This window comes from Musa acuminata, chromosome BXJ1-6, assembly GCF_036884655.1.
Source record: "Musa acuminata AAA Group cultivar baxijiao chromosome BXJ1-6, Cavendish_Baxijiao_AAA, whole genome shotgun sequence".
NCBI classification, from domain to species: domain Eukaryota; kingdom Viridiplantae; phylum Streptophyta; class Magnoliopsida; order Zingiberales; family Musaceae; genus Musa; species Musa acuminata.
Genome location: NC_088332.1, coordinates 42,942,501 through 42,955,040, shown reverse-complemented (window position 1 = coordinate 42,955,040; position 12,540 = coordinate 42,942,501). Strand labels below are relative to the sequence as shown.

At 36.3% G+C, this 12,540-nt stretch overlaps 3 protein-coding genes across 4 annotated transcripts in view; 1 reads left to right on the top strand and 2 right to left on the bottom strand.

Annotated features, from left to right (window-relative positions):
* Positions 1–412: 412 nt before the first annotated feature.
* On the bottom strand, positions 413–6,241 carry LOC135677137 (alpha N-terminal protein methyltransferase 1-like). The gene is made up of 8 exons (XM_065189089.1): positions 5,947–6,241; positions 5,711–5,849; positions 5,430–5,488; positions 3,438–3,551; positions 3,222–3,323; positions 1,801–1,855; positions 854–951; positions 413–738 (listed from the first exon to the last, which is right to left on the bottom strand). The coding sequence occupies exons 1-8, from the start codon at positions 6,103–6,105 to the stop codon at positions 610–612; spliced, it is 855 nt and encodes a 284-aa protein (XP_065045161.1). The 5' UTR covers positions 6,106–6,241; the 3' UTR covers positions 413–609.
* A 517-nt stretch (positions 6,242–6,758) lies between these two features.
* On the bottom strand, positions 6,759–7,133 carry LOC135677556 (auxin-responsive protein SAUR76-like). Its single transcript, XM_065189919.1, has one exon. It carries the CDS (start codon positions 7,131–7,133, stop codon positions 6,759–6,761), a length of 375 nt encoding a protein of 124 aa, XP_065045991.1.
* Positions 7,134–8,722: 1,589 nt separating this feature from the next.
* The window catches only part of LOC135677136 (protein PAT1 homolog 1-like), a 9,624-nt gene continuing 5,806 nt past the window's right edge, over positions 8,723–12,540 (top strand). Inside the window, exons 1-4 of one of the 2 annotated variants that reach the window (XM_065189088.1) lie at positions 8,723–8,844; positions 8,972–9,184; positions 9,937–10,097; positions 11,108–11,164. In XM_065189088.1, the coding sequence (XP_065045160.1) occupies positions 9,112–9,184; positions 9,937–10,097; positions 11,108–11,164 (291 nt within the window). In that variant the 5' untranslated portion in view covers positions 8,723–8,844; positions 8,972–9,111. The other variant, XM_065189087.1, reaches the window with a different exon arrangement.

The window sequence follows — 12,540 nt, the reverse complement described above, 5'->3', positions numbered from 1 at the left end:
AAAAGAATTCTCACTCTGTCGATCAAAATATGAATTGGGTTTATCAATCCTATAGTATGTTTTGTACAAGTCTTATGAAAAACATATATTTCCTTGTTTTCAACTTTTTATCAAAGTTTTGTGCCACCCAACACAATTTCCATACCAGATGATTTATTTTTTTATTTTTTAAGATTAATTTCAATTGACAATTAGTACATGAGTAGCTCGATATAATATGACTATGAATCTGATACACCACCGAGATACGAAATCGTAAACCATACACAAACCTAAAACTAAACAATTAAGGTATCGCACCTTCCTAACTGAGTTCCAACTTTCAATATTGCAAGCAAATAACATAAATGGTTCAAACGTGATGAAGATGCACTGTAAAATCCAACCAAATGACTGAAGTGGTGTCATAGTCTGGGCTTGAATTCCCTATGTTCTTTATGCCTTCTTTTGTATTAGTACAAATCATGGTGAGAAGATAGAGATGATAACCATGATGTTCTACAACATGACAACACATGAAAAGGTAATCCATTCTCTTAGAGACGACAAAAACTAAAGAAAAACGAGCAAGATCGCATCCAGGTATTGGTGACGGGTCCTCGAGAGATTTCATGACTTGATGACAGCAGGCTTGTGTTGTCGAGTCTTGCCTCTGCCATTGTTGGAACCTTGTCGCCTATCAGTTACCAGCGCATACATCTTAACGGGAAATAACTCTTCAGGAAATCCCTTCTGATCCTGAAACCAAAAACCAAGTAATCAAACACTACATTACCTATCAGTTCTTGCACAAGAAAGATTTCTCGTAGGTTTTGACAGCTCATCATCTTGAAGTAAAAAAGATGCAGCAAACCTTTGTGCGATAAAGATGAAGTCCACACTGCTTGAAAAGCTCTTTAAAGTATGAATCAGATCTTGTGATGCTGTTGTCCTCCTTATCTAACACAAATCCTGAACAGATGAGGGATGATGTACGTTAACCATATACTATGGTTAATTAAAAAAAAAGTCAACTGCGAAACCTAGTTCCATTCTAGATTATTTGCTTTGGTGGAAGCCAACGATTCAATCTAATCATTGCAAGTATGCCTAACAGAATATTTTCTGGCAATAGAGCCACCTTAGCCTCATCTTCAGATCCATACTTCTTGAAAATAAAGAGTCAGTTTATGAATATAAACTTTGGTAAAATAGGGTATTATTCAGCTTATAAACTTTGATCCAAATGATAATAGAATTTGCCTTTAATTATTTGGCAGATCCTGATTCAATTTGTTGGATAAATCCAACAAACTTTCAGGTAGCATTCCCTGCCTGAAAAGCAGGTTCGTTATAAAGGCAAGCCATCACAATGGCAAACTTTAGTTAAAAAATAGCTAGCTAGGCATGCAAGAAATGTTTATAATAATCCCTGATAACCAAACATAATTATGAAGTCCCTTTAACATCTCAAGAACCATATCCAATTTTCAAAATTAATGATAAGCACAGAACATGCATCTAGAAATATAAATTAATAGATTTACAACTCCCAACTAGAGAAACTTGTAAACAATATTTTCACTGGTTTTAACAATCATAATGCCTGATACAATCAAGAAACAATCAAAAGCAAGAAACTTCATTGTGTTGATACAATGTGCTCCTTGGCCATCAATCAAACACTCGAGAACAGAGAAAAACATGTAAATTTATTCCTGACATAAAACTTTTCATATCCACGCGTTTGTATGGAGTTATGAACAAGTGTGAAAAAATTTACTGTAAATCTACAAATAGTAGTCGTTTGTAGGGACCAACCACTTCTTGCAGTGTTCTCCTTCACTACAAAAAATCCATTTGGTTTAAGGCCAACCTGCAAATTAGATGTTCATTAGTAACACAGAGGTGGCAGCATCATGACTAAAACATTAATAGCTCCAACAAGTACGAAATGCATCCCATAGTATACTGGACAAGTTTTTTGTTTGCAAAATAATTATAAAGCTAATAATTAAGGAAGAAACACTTTTCCTCTTGTTTAATTTGTGGTTGAGGGTTTATTGGTATGAAATTACCTGTTACCGGTGATATAGGTTAATTTCAGCTTTGTTACTCATAGTTGACTATATTACACCAAAGGACCATGGGGTTTCTTCCCCAACAGCCCTCATTCATAATCATTTTCACTATAGCACCAGTTGCTCTTACTACCAGAGTTCAAGTCAGAAAGCAACCTCTCTATATCAGAGGTAAGATTGTATATGTTTACTCTATCCAAATCACACATGGGATATGTACAAAGTTTGCCCTTTTGATATAGTATGCTCCAGTAGTTTTTAATGAGCCCAAAACAAACCCAACCAATCCTGACTGACTTGCCTGGACTGCAAGCTCTAACCATAGAAAGGCAACATATTGTTCTTTACTAAAAAATGTGTAGATGTGCCATGTAAGGAATTTGAAAGGCAACGTATTGCTCCTCACTAAAAAGACTGACATAATGAACAGAAAGGAGATTATAGATTTATCTCCAATACACACAAGGAGAAAAACTCAAAGAAATAATACAAATAACATAGATGGAACATGGCACACAAGATAGGATAAGGATGAGAAATTATTTAATAAGAACTTTACAAACATAATGAATTTCTGTGAACTGGCTACAATCCAGACTACATTAACTTATAAACTCAAGAAGTATATGCAGAAGCAAGAGCAACTTCAGAATTCAAAATATCAATGGAGATATATTTATTGAAGAACAAGAAATTTAAGTTCTTAAGGAAAAATATTAGCATCTGGAGAATTAATTAATCTTAAATCATGGGTTTAAAAGCTTTCAGCTCAGCCATCACTAGTTACCATGTCCTAAAGAAGAACAGTTAATATCAATACTAGTGAGACCAACTCAAGGAAGTTGGCTGATGCCACACAAAATCCCTTTGCAGCAAGGTACATAAGTGTTGGCACACACAAGACTGCATGTCATCTAGCAGAAGATTCGGTTGTGTGTTTCAATGTCATGTATCGAAATCTTGAGATGAAGCCAAAATCTTGAGTTATCTATGCTGCAGTAAGGTATAAAAGTGTTTGCACACACAAGCCTGCATGTCATCTAGCTAAAGATTTGGTTAACTGGTTCATGTTTTTTGCTATTTTTCAAGTTACGCAGCTAGGTTAAAAAAAACAAGGCCTAAAGCATAAAAGCTGTAAAGCCATTTAAGACAATTGATTACCTTTGCTCTCTTGAAAAACAAGAGAAAGTCATCATCTGTGAGTTGTCCTATACACCATTGGATCCATATAACATCATATCTTCCAACTTCTGGAGTGAATTCCTGCATGATTTAAAAAAATTAATTTAACAGACAATAACATCAATTAAACAACAATTTAATACCATCATAGAGGTTAACCAATAAAATATCAATGGGCAACAAAGAAAACAAAACCTGTAGAGGGACACAATAAAAATTGATAGCTTTGTGATCAGAATTATCTTTATCAGTAGCTAACTTCTCACGAGCAGCTTCAAGAAAATGTGATACTGGCTCAACAAGGTCAACCTGGATTAAGAAACATGGCCATCTCACACTTTTTGAATAAAATGGCAAGCCAAATCCAAAATAAGGTAGGATGCATGTCTAAGATAAACTATTAACTAACAAACTAGAAATTTACTGCTATGCCCTTCAACAAAGTTGCACAAAGCTATCAAACTAGTCATGGTAAAATGGCATAAGTTCAGGCTAGGAAATAACTGTTAAACCAGAAAACCATGATAAAAAAGTTCTATACTGTGAAAGCATTGTCTTAGGAATCTGCTAAACAAACTGCAACGGAATGATACGGAGCTCAGTAATATAAGGAATGACAATGCGCAGATACTAGTATCAAAACTGGAGTTGTTATCATATGCCAAGAATAGGATTCAGATAAATCCATCCACATTTGACATCTCTAAGATATATACACCATAAATTTATATATTTGTTCTTTGTCTATCTGCTGCAAAGAATGACTGCAAGTGCATTTTCACTTGCTTATTGTACCTCAATGTTTACATTTTACATACTTAAAATCCCATCAGACCAACTGTTGGTACTTAACTAAGTCGAGTTCAAAAAATTCAGAATTTAACTTCTCCATCATCTCGTAGTCCTTTAGTTTGTATACCCATTATTGAGACAAGAAGCCTATATCGTGATTCATTATATGTATCTGCCTTGTCTTGGGATCCCTTGGGTGCTAATCCTCATATATCTCAAATCTCATTCCAATAGTTACTCAAAATAGAACACTGTCAAACATCCATACTAGTCCTTCACACATGAAAGCAAACCTGTGTCAAAACCAATTGAACCTTTTACTGACATCAAACATTCTAACAAACATCCAAAATGAGCAGTAGAACTGAAACTAAAATGGTGGGAGATTTGAAGTGGCTGAAAACAGCTTGAAAAAGAGTGGTTGACAATTCATAAAACTGCACCATCTCCTTTAAACAAAGCACTCTCTGGAAGCATTAATGTAGGCCTTCAAGAAAGCACTTACCTTGAACAGAAAATCATCAACAAATACACAAAGTTAAAAATCCATTCTCACTGTTCCACTTCCATTTAACTTATGGCTTCCCTAAATATGTAAGAGATATCTGTTCCTTTTTACATGGACCAAATCAAATATTCCATTACCATTCCAAGATGTCTACTATTAGGACACAACCAAATACAATGTAAAACATTCTTCTCATGCCTAGCACTTGTACTATCTATGTTGATAACTCAGGTGACAAATTGCTTCATGGAAAACGAGATTCTTTCAGAGACAAAATGGTAAAGAAAAAGTGCATGAACAAAATCTCAGGTTGAACATTCACAGAAAGGTGAAAAAGTGCTTGAAAACATTTGCAGCTATAAAGTGTTTGGCAGTAAAAAAATTAAGTTGTGGAGTCAAAGCAGACCGAAAAAGTAAAGACCTCTAATGGTGTTCGAATAAATAGGAAAGCTTTGCCTTTGTCCCAAGGGGTGGAGTGGTTTATCGATCATTGCAAAGGCAAACAATTGGAAAATGCATGTCTGTATCTGTGATTTACTATGAAAGGAACATAACCATCATAGTTTGTATAAACAATGTACAAAGAGGATTTAGAGGAATCTGTGAGGCTGTAGAATTTCAATTTTTTGTGTCTTTATTGAGTGCTTTTGTTCTATTTACTTACAGGAGCAGCAGCAGCAGCATGTGGCATATTATGTTAGTTGGGCAGTGAGTGTAAGTTCTTATGGCTTCTCGACAGCTTAGCACTACAATTTGATATGGAATAGAAAGCTTTTCACCTTTAAGGCTAGATGGTCATTATTGAATACGTGAGGCCATATGAACTCTACTATGCCATTGAACGAGCAAAACAATAGTGCTGATTAAGACGAAGCAGAGTTACTTGCCTCATTAAAATATCTCAAAAGAAGATTCTTGGTGACCCTTCCGATGCCAGAACCACAATCTGCAAGACTTACATACATCACGTAAAGCACACATACATGTTCGTTGATTTGTTCATATCCAACGCGCACACACCCAATCCAAACAAAAGAAAACAACAGAAGGAAAAAGCAACATTAGAAGTTATTAAGGCCATCATTATTCCGAGCAAGGTCAAAATTTTCCCTCACGGGCATTTTCCAAGACATGTTCACTGCAAAAGAGCGGCATGAAAGAGGTTTACCAAGAGCCACAGGATGGCGTGCGCCGCTTCCAAAGCGGTCGAGCAAGAGGGGTTTAAGAAAGGCCTCGCTTCCCTTGACGTCGGCGTCGTCGACGTGCCCGTACCCTCCCAAGACACCATCCACAGAGGCCTCCACTCCCTTGTACGAGCGGAAGAGAAGCCCTCCATTAGGTCATCGGAACAAGAAAGCGGAAACGTCGGGGAACCGGTGTCTAATTGGGTGCGAATTCGATTACCTCCCAGTAGGCGATGCCCTTCTGATACCAGTCACGGCGTTTGCAGGGGGCGCCGTTCTCCGCTTCCTCCCCTTCCTCTCCGATGCCGATCTCTTCTCTCCACATCTCCCTCGCGCTCGCGAACCCTCGCCCTTCCGAGTCCAACCCTGCGGCGTCCATGTCTTCCAAGCAGGGGATTCGTCGACGACGTCTGGCGGCGGTAGGAGGAGCTGTTCTTTTGATTTGTATTCCAAGTACATCAAAGGAGACAACAGCTTTGGGGTTACCCAACGCATGCTATCGAGTTAACACTGTAGAACAAATACACTGAAAAGAAACAGAAAACAAAACCAGATAAATAAGGAAAAAAATAGAAATTAATGTCTTTATATCGAATTTTCCCACAGATTTTTTCGAAAAAAATATATATTTTATAAAGAATTTATATCAATTTCTTGATTTACTGCATAATATATATTTCTTTTTTTTCACAAATAAAAATAAAAATCAGAGAAAAAAATAAATCAAGAAAATTCTCATGTCTATTGCCAAACATATTTATTTGAACTATTTGGGATAGTCCATATGAAATCAAATAACCCTAATTGGATTCAAAAAAGACAACAATGTCATCAAGGCAACACATGAACTGGAAGCATTACGAACTTTATTATACTGCAAGCAACACATGAACAAAACAGATGCGGATAGGCTTGTTTTTACAGCCCTATCAAACCTCTTTGATCACAAGTTAATTAGGACCGAATTGAATTCAAACAATATTGTATCTGTATATATAGTTTTATATCTCATAATAATTCATCCAAAACGCCTCAGCATGCATAGAGCTCGGCCAATTCCTCCAGCGTCGCGGCGTCGTCGGCCGCGTCGAGCTCCGCGTTCTCCAGCATCCACAGCAGGTGATCGAACAGCACAACCTCGCACTTGATGCGTATCTCACCGAGCTTAGATCGATCGATGAGCGCACTCAGCAGTGGGTGATTCAGGTGCTTCGAGTTCACCAAGTACCGCCGCCTCGATCTCCCCACGAACACCGCCACCTCGTCGGCGCCGTTGTCTGCACTGATTGCAGCGCCGTCTTCCGGCCACAACTCATCTTCTCTCGTGGATTTCGACCTCAAACTACTGTAAGACGAACTCCTCCCTAGCTTTGACAAGCTCTTGCACTTCCTCAGTATAGTGTTCATCTTCCTCTTCTTACACCCAATAGCAAGAGAGAGAGAGAGAGAGAGGAGGAGGAGAAGGGAGGGAGAGATATCCTTGTAGCTTAGAGCGGAAACAATCATGACTTTATATATACACTCATCTGGCCATAGCTGTTGTGCATAGTTAGGTGCTGCATCAATGTTGTATAAACCCAATCCAACATAGCATGGGCCTAACATATCAACCTAACCTAACATGTCTCCTAACTATCATTAAGCTCAGACACAGATAAATTGGGTGATTTTGATCCCTGATCAGAAATTTTAGTTTAGCTTTGATGTGATGGCATGAGAGCTTAAATCAGAATACTACAATGAGTTTGTTGGTGGAAATACTAAATTAATGGTGCTATTATGGGGTTAAACAATGCAAGGTTGGTGATTTCAGCATTCCATTGCTTGGTTTGTAGAATGTATAATCATGAATAGGCTTCTTCTTACTTTGCTTAGCTTTCAAGTTAATGGTTGTGTTAGCTAATTATTTCTAATATCAGTCGGAAAAAAAAGGGTGCAGAAAATGAATAGAGTAATGCAACAATTTAGATGCCTAAATAGACTTAAAATAGTGCTGAAAACTTGATTCAGCTGTTCATGTGCAGTGGAATGGAATTCACAAGACATCAAAATTATAAGCAAATACTGCAACAATGCTCTCCTTCCTTCCAGGAATTATGCTGAAGAAAGAAAGAGTTGAGAGAACATGAATCAAAGAAAAAAAGGACTGATGATTAGAAGAGAAGTGAAGCTATTGGCTTTTGTTCAATCAGTGTTAATTTTTTTGGGAAATGATTCTGATGCTGATATGTATTGAACATAATTAAAGATATACAGAGATATAGCAAATGTGCTTAGGAAATGAAACCAATTCAGTAATTGACTCAGAAACATTGCTAGAACCAAACAAAATTAGCCTACTGGTCTCTCTCTCTCTCTCTCTCTCTCTTCTATAAGCTCTGATGAACATGATGCATTTTATAATCATGTTGTGAAAAATGATTTATGTTAATAATTTCTGATTAGAAAAATGGGAGGGGGTCCAATTGCCAGGCTCTTTCCCCACATTGTTTGAAGTCTGTGAGAATTCTGGAGACAAGAGGACTCTGCTGCAGTCAGTGTGAGACCTGTTTTTGGTGTTAACAGCATGCATCAGCTTTTTATAATCTCTTTGCCAAGTTCATTATTATTTATTTTGTGATTATGAACTTGTAATCCTAACCAATCTATTTCCTATGTTTGCTAAAACATTGATTAGACATAACCAATGCCTCCACCCAAAAGAATAATATTCCAGCCCTCATAATTCTACTTCACCTAATTCAATTCTACCCACCATTACCCACTTACCTCATTCATAATATTGATCCTTAAAATATATAAAAATAAAATAATAAATAAATAATATAACTCAAGACTCTCATCAATAAAGGTTCAACAAGTAAACAACACAACTACACTGCACAATTTAATTGCAATATAATTATCAATTTAATATAATAATTATATTAGCATGGTTTGATGTATCATTAATTATCAATTAAAAATAAAAGAATAAATGAGAATGATTGGGAACAGCACACGCTACTATTCTCTCCCACTATTTATTATGCTAATAGTGTGGGAGATCGAAGAGGATCACAAAAGAGAGAGAATATATAAAGAAGCCAACCCACTTCAGCACTAATAGTCTCTCCGTGTACACTTTGATACTTCGGTTCTTTTAGATCGCTTATTTCTCCCCTCTTTTTTCTATTTATTTATTTATTTATGAGGAGGTTAAATGCCAGTCCTCTCTTGACCGACCAAGGTTTGCTCCCTCCCAGATCTCACCTCGCCGGGAACCCTAACCCTAGACTCGGATCCGAGGGAGGTAATCCTTGCTCCATCTTTATGGTCCTGTTGATCGGTTCCGTCGTCCGTCGGTGTTGGTCTTTCGGGTGTTAGCGGCTCGCGGCCGGGCGCCATGAGGGGACTCGATGCCGAGGGAAGCCCTAAACCTAACGACGGGGCCAGAGAATCGGGCGATGGCGCCGCCGGTGAGCTTTTGTTTCTTCTTGTTTTCGTCTGTGGTTGTGGTGATACTTGATCCGTTTGGGGTGCTTTAATTCCGTGAATTTTGGATGTTCGTCTTTCGGGTTTGGGGGAGAGATTTGTTGTTGCGGCTGTAAATTGAGGGTTTGGGAACGATTTTACGTGCAAGCTGAAATTTTGTCGTCTCTTGGTTGAGAATAGTTTTATGTTATGGATATGCTCATTCGATGTGACCAGAGAGCGTTTAAGTGGTGCAGATCTGTAAGTCCATGCTCTCTTCTTGAGTTTCTTTGCTGCTGATGTGCATGACAATAAATGCTTGAATTTTTCTGATGTAGTTTCTGCGGATCAATCTGAATGTTTCTCCATTAAAACATGAAGCTTTTGTTGTGCTTGAGTTCCTGCATGAATTTGTGTTTGCATGTATGTTCCTCGATACCGCATTATAGTAAATTTTTAATGCGTTTTATTAGCTGTAGCTTTTATCAGAGATTTGACTAAAAGCTGACATGAGTATCATTATGTACCGTACCCTTCACTAAATCCAGTTTATATGCTTTTTCGCCCGTTTCTTGCTACCAAATATTGATGCCACTATAATATATATATATATATTTCTGGAATATGTATTCTTGTTGTTATTTCATTTTTATCTCATTCATTATCTAAGACAACTGTTCTCTTCTAGCCTCTTGCAATTGTTTATTATGACTAACGCAGTTTTTGGACTTTTAACTTGGCCTTCTGATCTCTTCAGGTAATTCTCTTTTTGATGCCTCACGATACGCATTCTTTGGTAAGGATGTCATGGAGGAAGTCGAGTTAGGGGGTCTGGAGGATGATGATAATGATGGGAATGGGGGTTTTGTTGGCCTTGATGATGAGGAATACAAGTTTCCTTCTGTTAGTGATAGAGAGGTCAGTTCCTTTTGTTTGCAAAGATTTGTTTTACATGCCTTTATCTACAGTAGTTCAGTAAATTCTTTTCCTTGCTGGTTGCAAGCATGGATAAAGGAGGGCTTGTGTTGCACAACTGACAGCTTGCATAAAACTTTGTCAGGTTTCTTGGGCATAGATGTTAACTGATATTATAGCACCACTTATTCATCTCCTAGAAGTGATGTGAGTCATCTTTAGCATTTGGATGCTCCATAGTGCAAAGATGGGCTAGGAGATTATCGATAACAACCTATCACATGGGCATCTAAATATGGTGCAAAACCTGAGTACTTGTCTTGTTTAGGATTATTTATGGGTAAAGAAAATAGCTCTAGACCATAAAATTGGAGTAGCATATAGAAATATATGAACACTTTTGAAAAAGGAGTTAGAACTAGTGGTTATAATGATTAGGAGGAGAAATTAATATAATTTTTTGTGTAAAATTAATTGGGTGGAGGAAAGATCTAGGTTTCTTGATAGTGCTGGATATAATATTTGATATATAATAAAATTTAAACATAGGAATAATGTTGTTATTTGCTATAAATAAGGACTTTTAAGACATAGCCAAAGAGGAGTAACTTTATGTGGATGTTAGTTTAAAGGTTGTCAGACAATCTTAAACACTAGATGATTCAATATTTAATATTAAGTAAAAAAAGATACAACTTTTTTTGTTTTAAAGAAGTCATATTGATCTGATGTATAAACCTTTTTTTTATTCTGTTTTTTACTTGGATCCATCTTCCCTTCTTTTATTTAAGTACATTTTTTACGCTATGGTAGTGGCTTTGATTTTAACAAATCGTCACCTAAAGTTTCATACTATGCATCGATTCATTGTTTTTACATGTTGCTATCTATATAAAGTTCCTTTATGGAAATTACACTTTGTTTAAGCTCATGATATATTCTTCCAAAAAAGCTTTAGATTCTGGAAATTTTCATAGCTAAAATTGGGATATATTTTTTTGCCATATTTGCAGTTTGAAGGCTTAGGATCCTTGTCCGAGATTGATGACCTTGAGAGCACCTTTAGGAAGGTAAGTTTTTACCTATTAATTTTTTTATTATTTACTCGCTGACGGAATTTTTTTTGACATGTCATGATTGAATTATAAAAATGTGTCTTATTTTCACTCTAGGCAGTATGGTTACCAATTACATGTATTACATATATTAAGTGCGAAGAACATTTGAAGGATGAAGAATTCGAAGAATTGGGTAAAATGCGTTGGTTGCTTACTTTACGACAAACAATTAGTAGTTGGTTCGAGGAAGTATGGTGCATAAAACTAAATGGATTATTTATTCTTTTTTTATTTATCTAGTTTTGAATCTAGCATTGAAACCATATAAAAAAGTTTGCTAGATTTCTTCCTTTTTTATACAAAATGTTACTGCATGCAGTCCATAGTTCTTGATTGTAAGTGGTATAGGTTTGATTCATAAGTAGTGGTAATGGGTATAATATGTACTAGTTTTCATGTCTTCCATCAGTGGAGAGCAGAGACATTTTTTTTTAATTGTTAGTTAGTAAAGGTGGAGATGGGCACTATTTTGGTCTGCAATTGATGATTATGGTAGGCAAGAAGGTAGTTTCTCATTGTAGTCGGGAACAGTGAAAATTCGGGAAGTAATTCCTTTGTTGCTATTGGGTAACAAACAAAAAAAATTAAGGAATGACCCATAAAGTGCTAGTTCATTTGATTGGTAGATCCTGACCAGTCATGGGTCTGGGTTTGTTAAATTTTTGGCCTTATTTTGGTTATCAGTTGGAACTTGCCTGACTTAGCTATGATGGAAAAAAGAGTGAGAGAAGAGTGTGAATGGAAAGGGGGGGTCTCATTACTAGCTATGGGAATTAATTTATGATTAAGCTTAATTTCCCCTGTCAAGGTTGCAGGGCAGGGTAGGCAATGTATGCTGGACCCATGACATCAAGATTTTAATACCGATATCGAACTGTATACCGATCTGTACTGCTCGATACTGCTGAATAAAATAAAACATGGATATATCAGTGTATCGTCCTATACCGAACTGGGTCGAATTGGTAAATACTAGTTGTTATATACCATCCAGCTTGTGTTTTAAACCATGTACCACATTGTTCAAGACCATCTAGCTGGCTGAAAATTTCTTTCATAAAACTATTTTTAAAATTGTATTTATATGATGCATCCATCTATAATCATTTTCGGAACTGTATCTATGTGATGTATATTGTATTTATCTAAAAATTGTCATATGAATTGTATTAGCACAAATAATTTTGTATAACTGATATTTGATAATTACATATAACAGTTCTTTTAAATTTTTCATCACAGTACATATATTTGTGTTCTATAAATTATTTGATTTTTTCAATATCATTTTATAGACTTATTGGATATCAGTTCTGTGAACCTTTGTG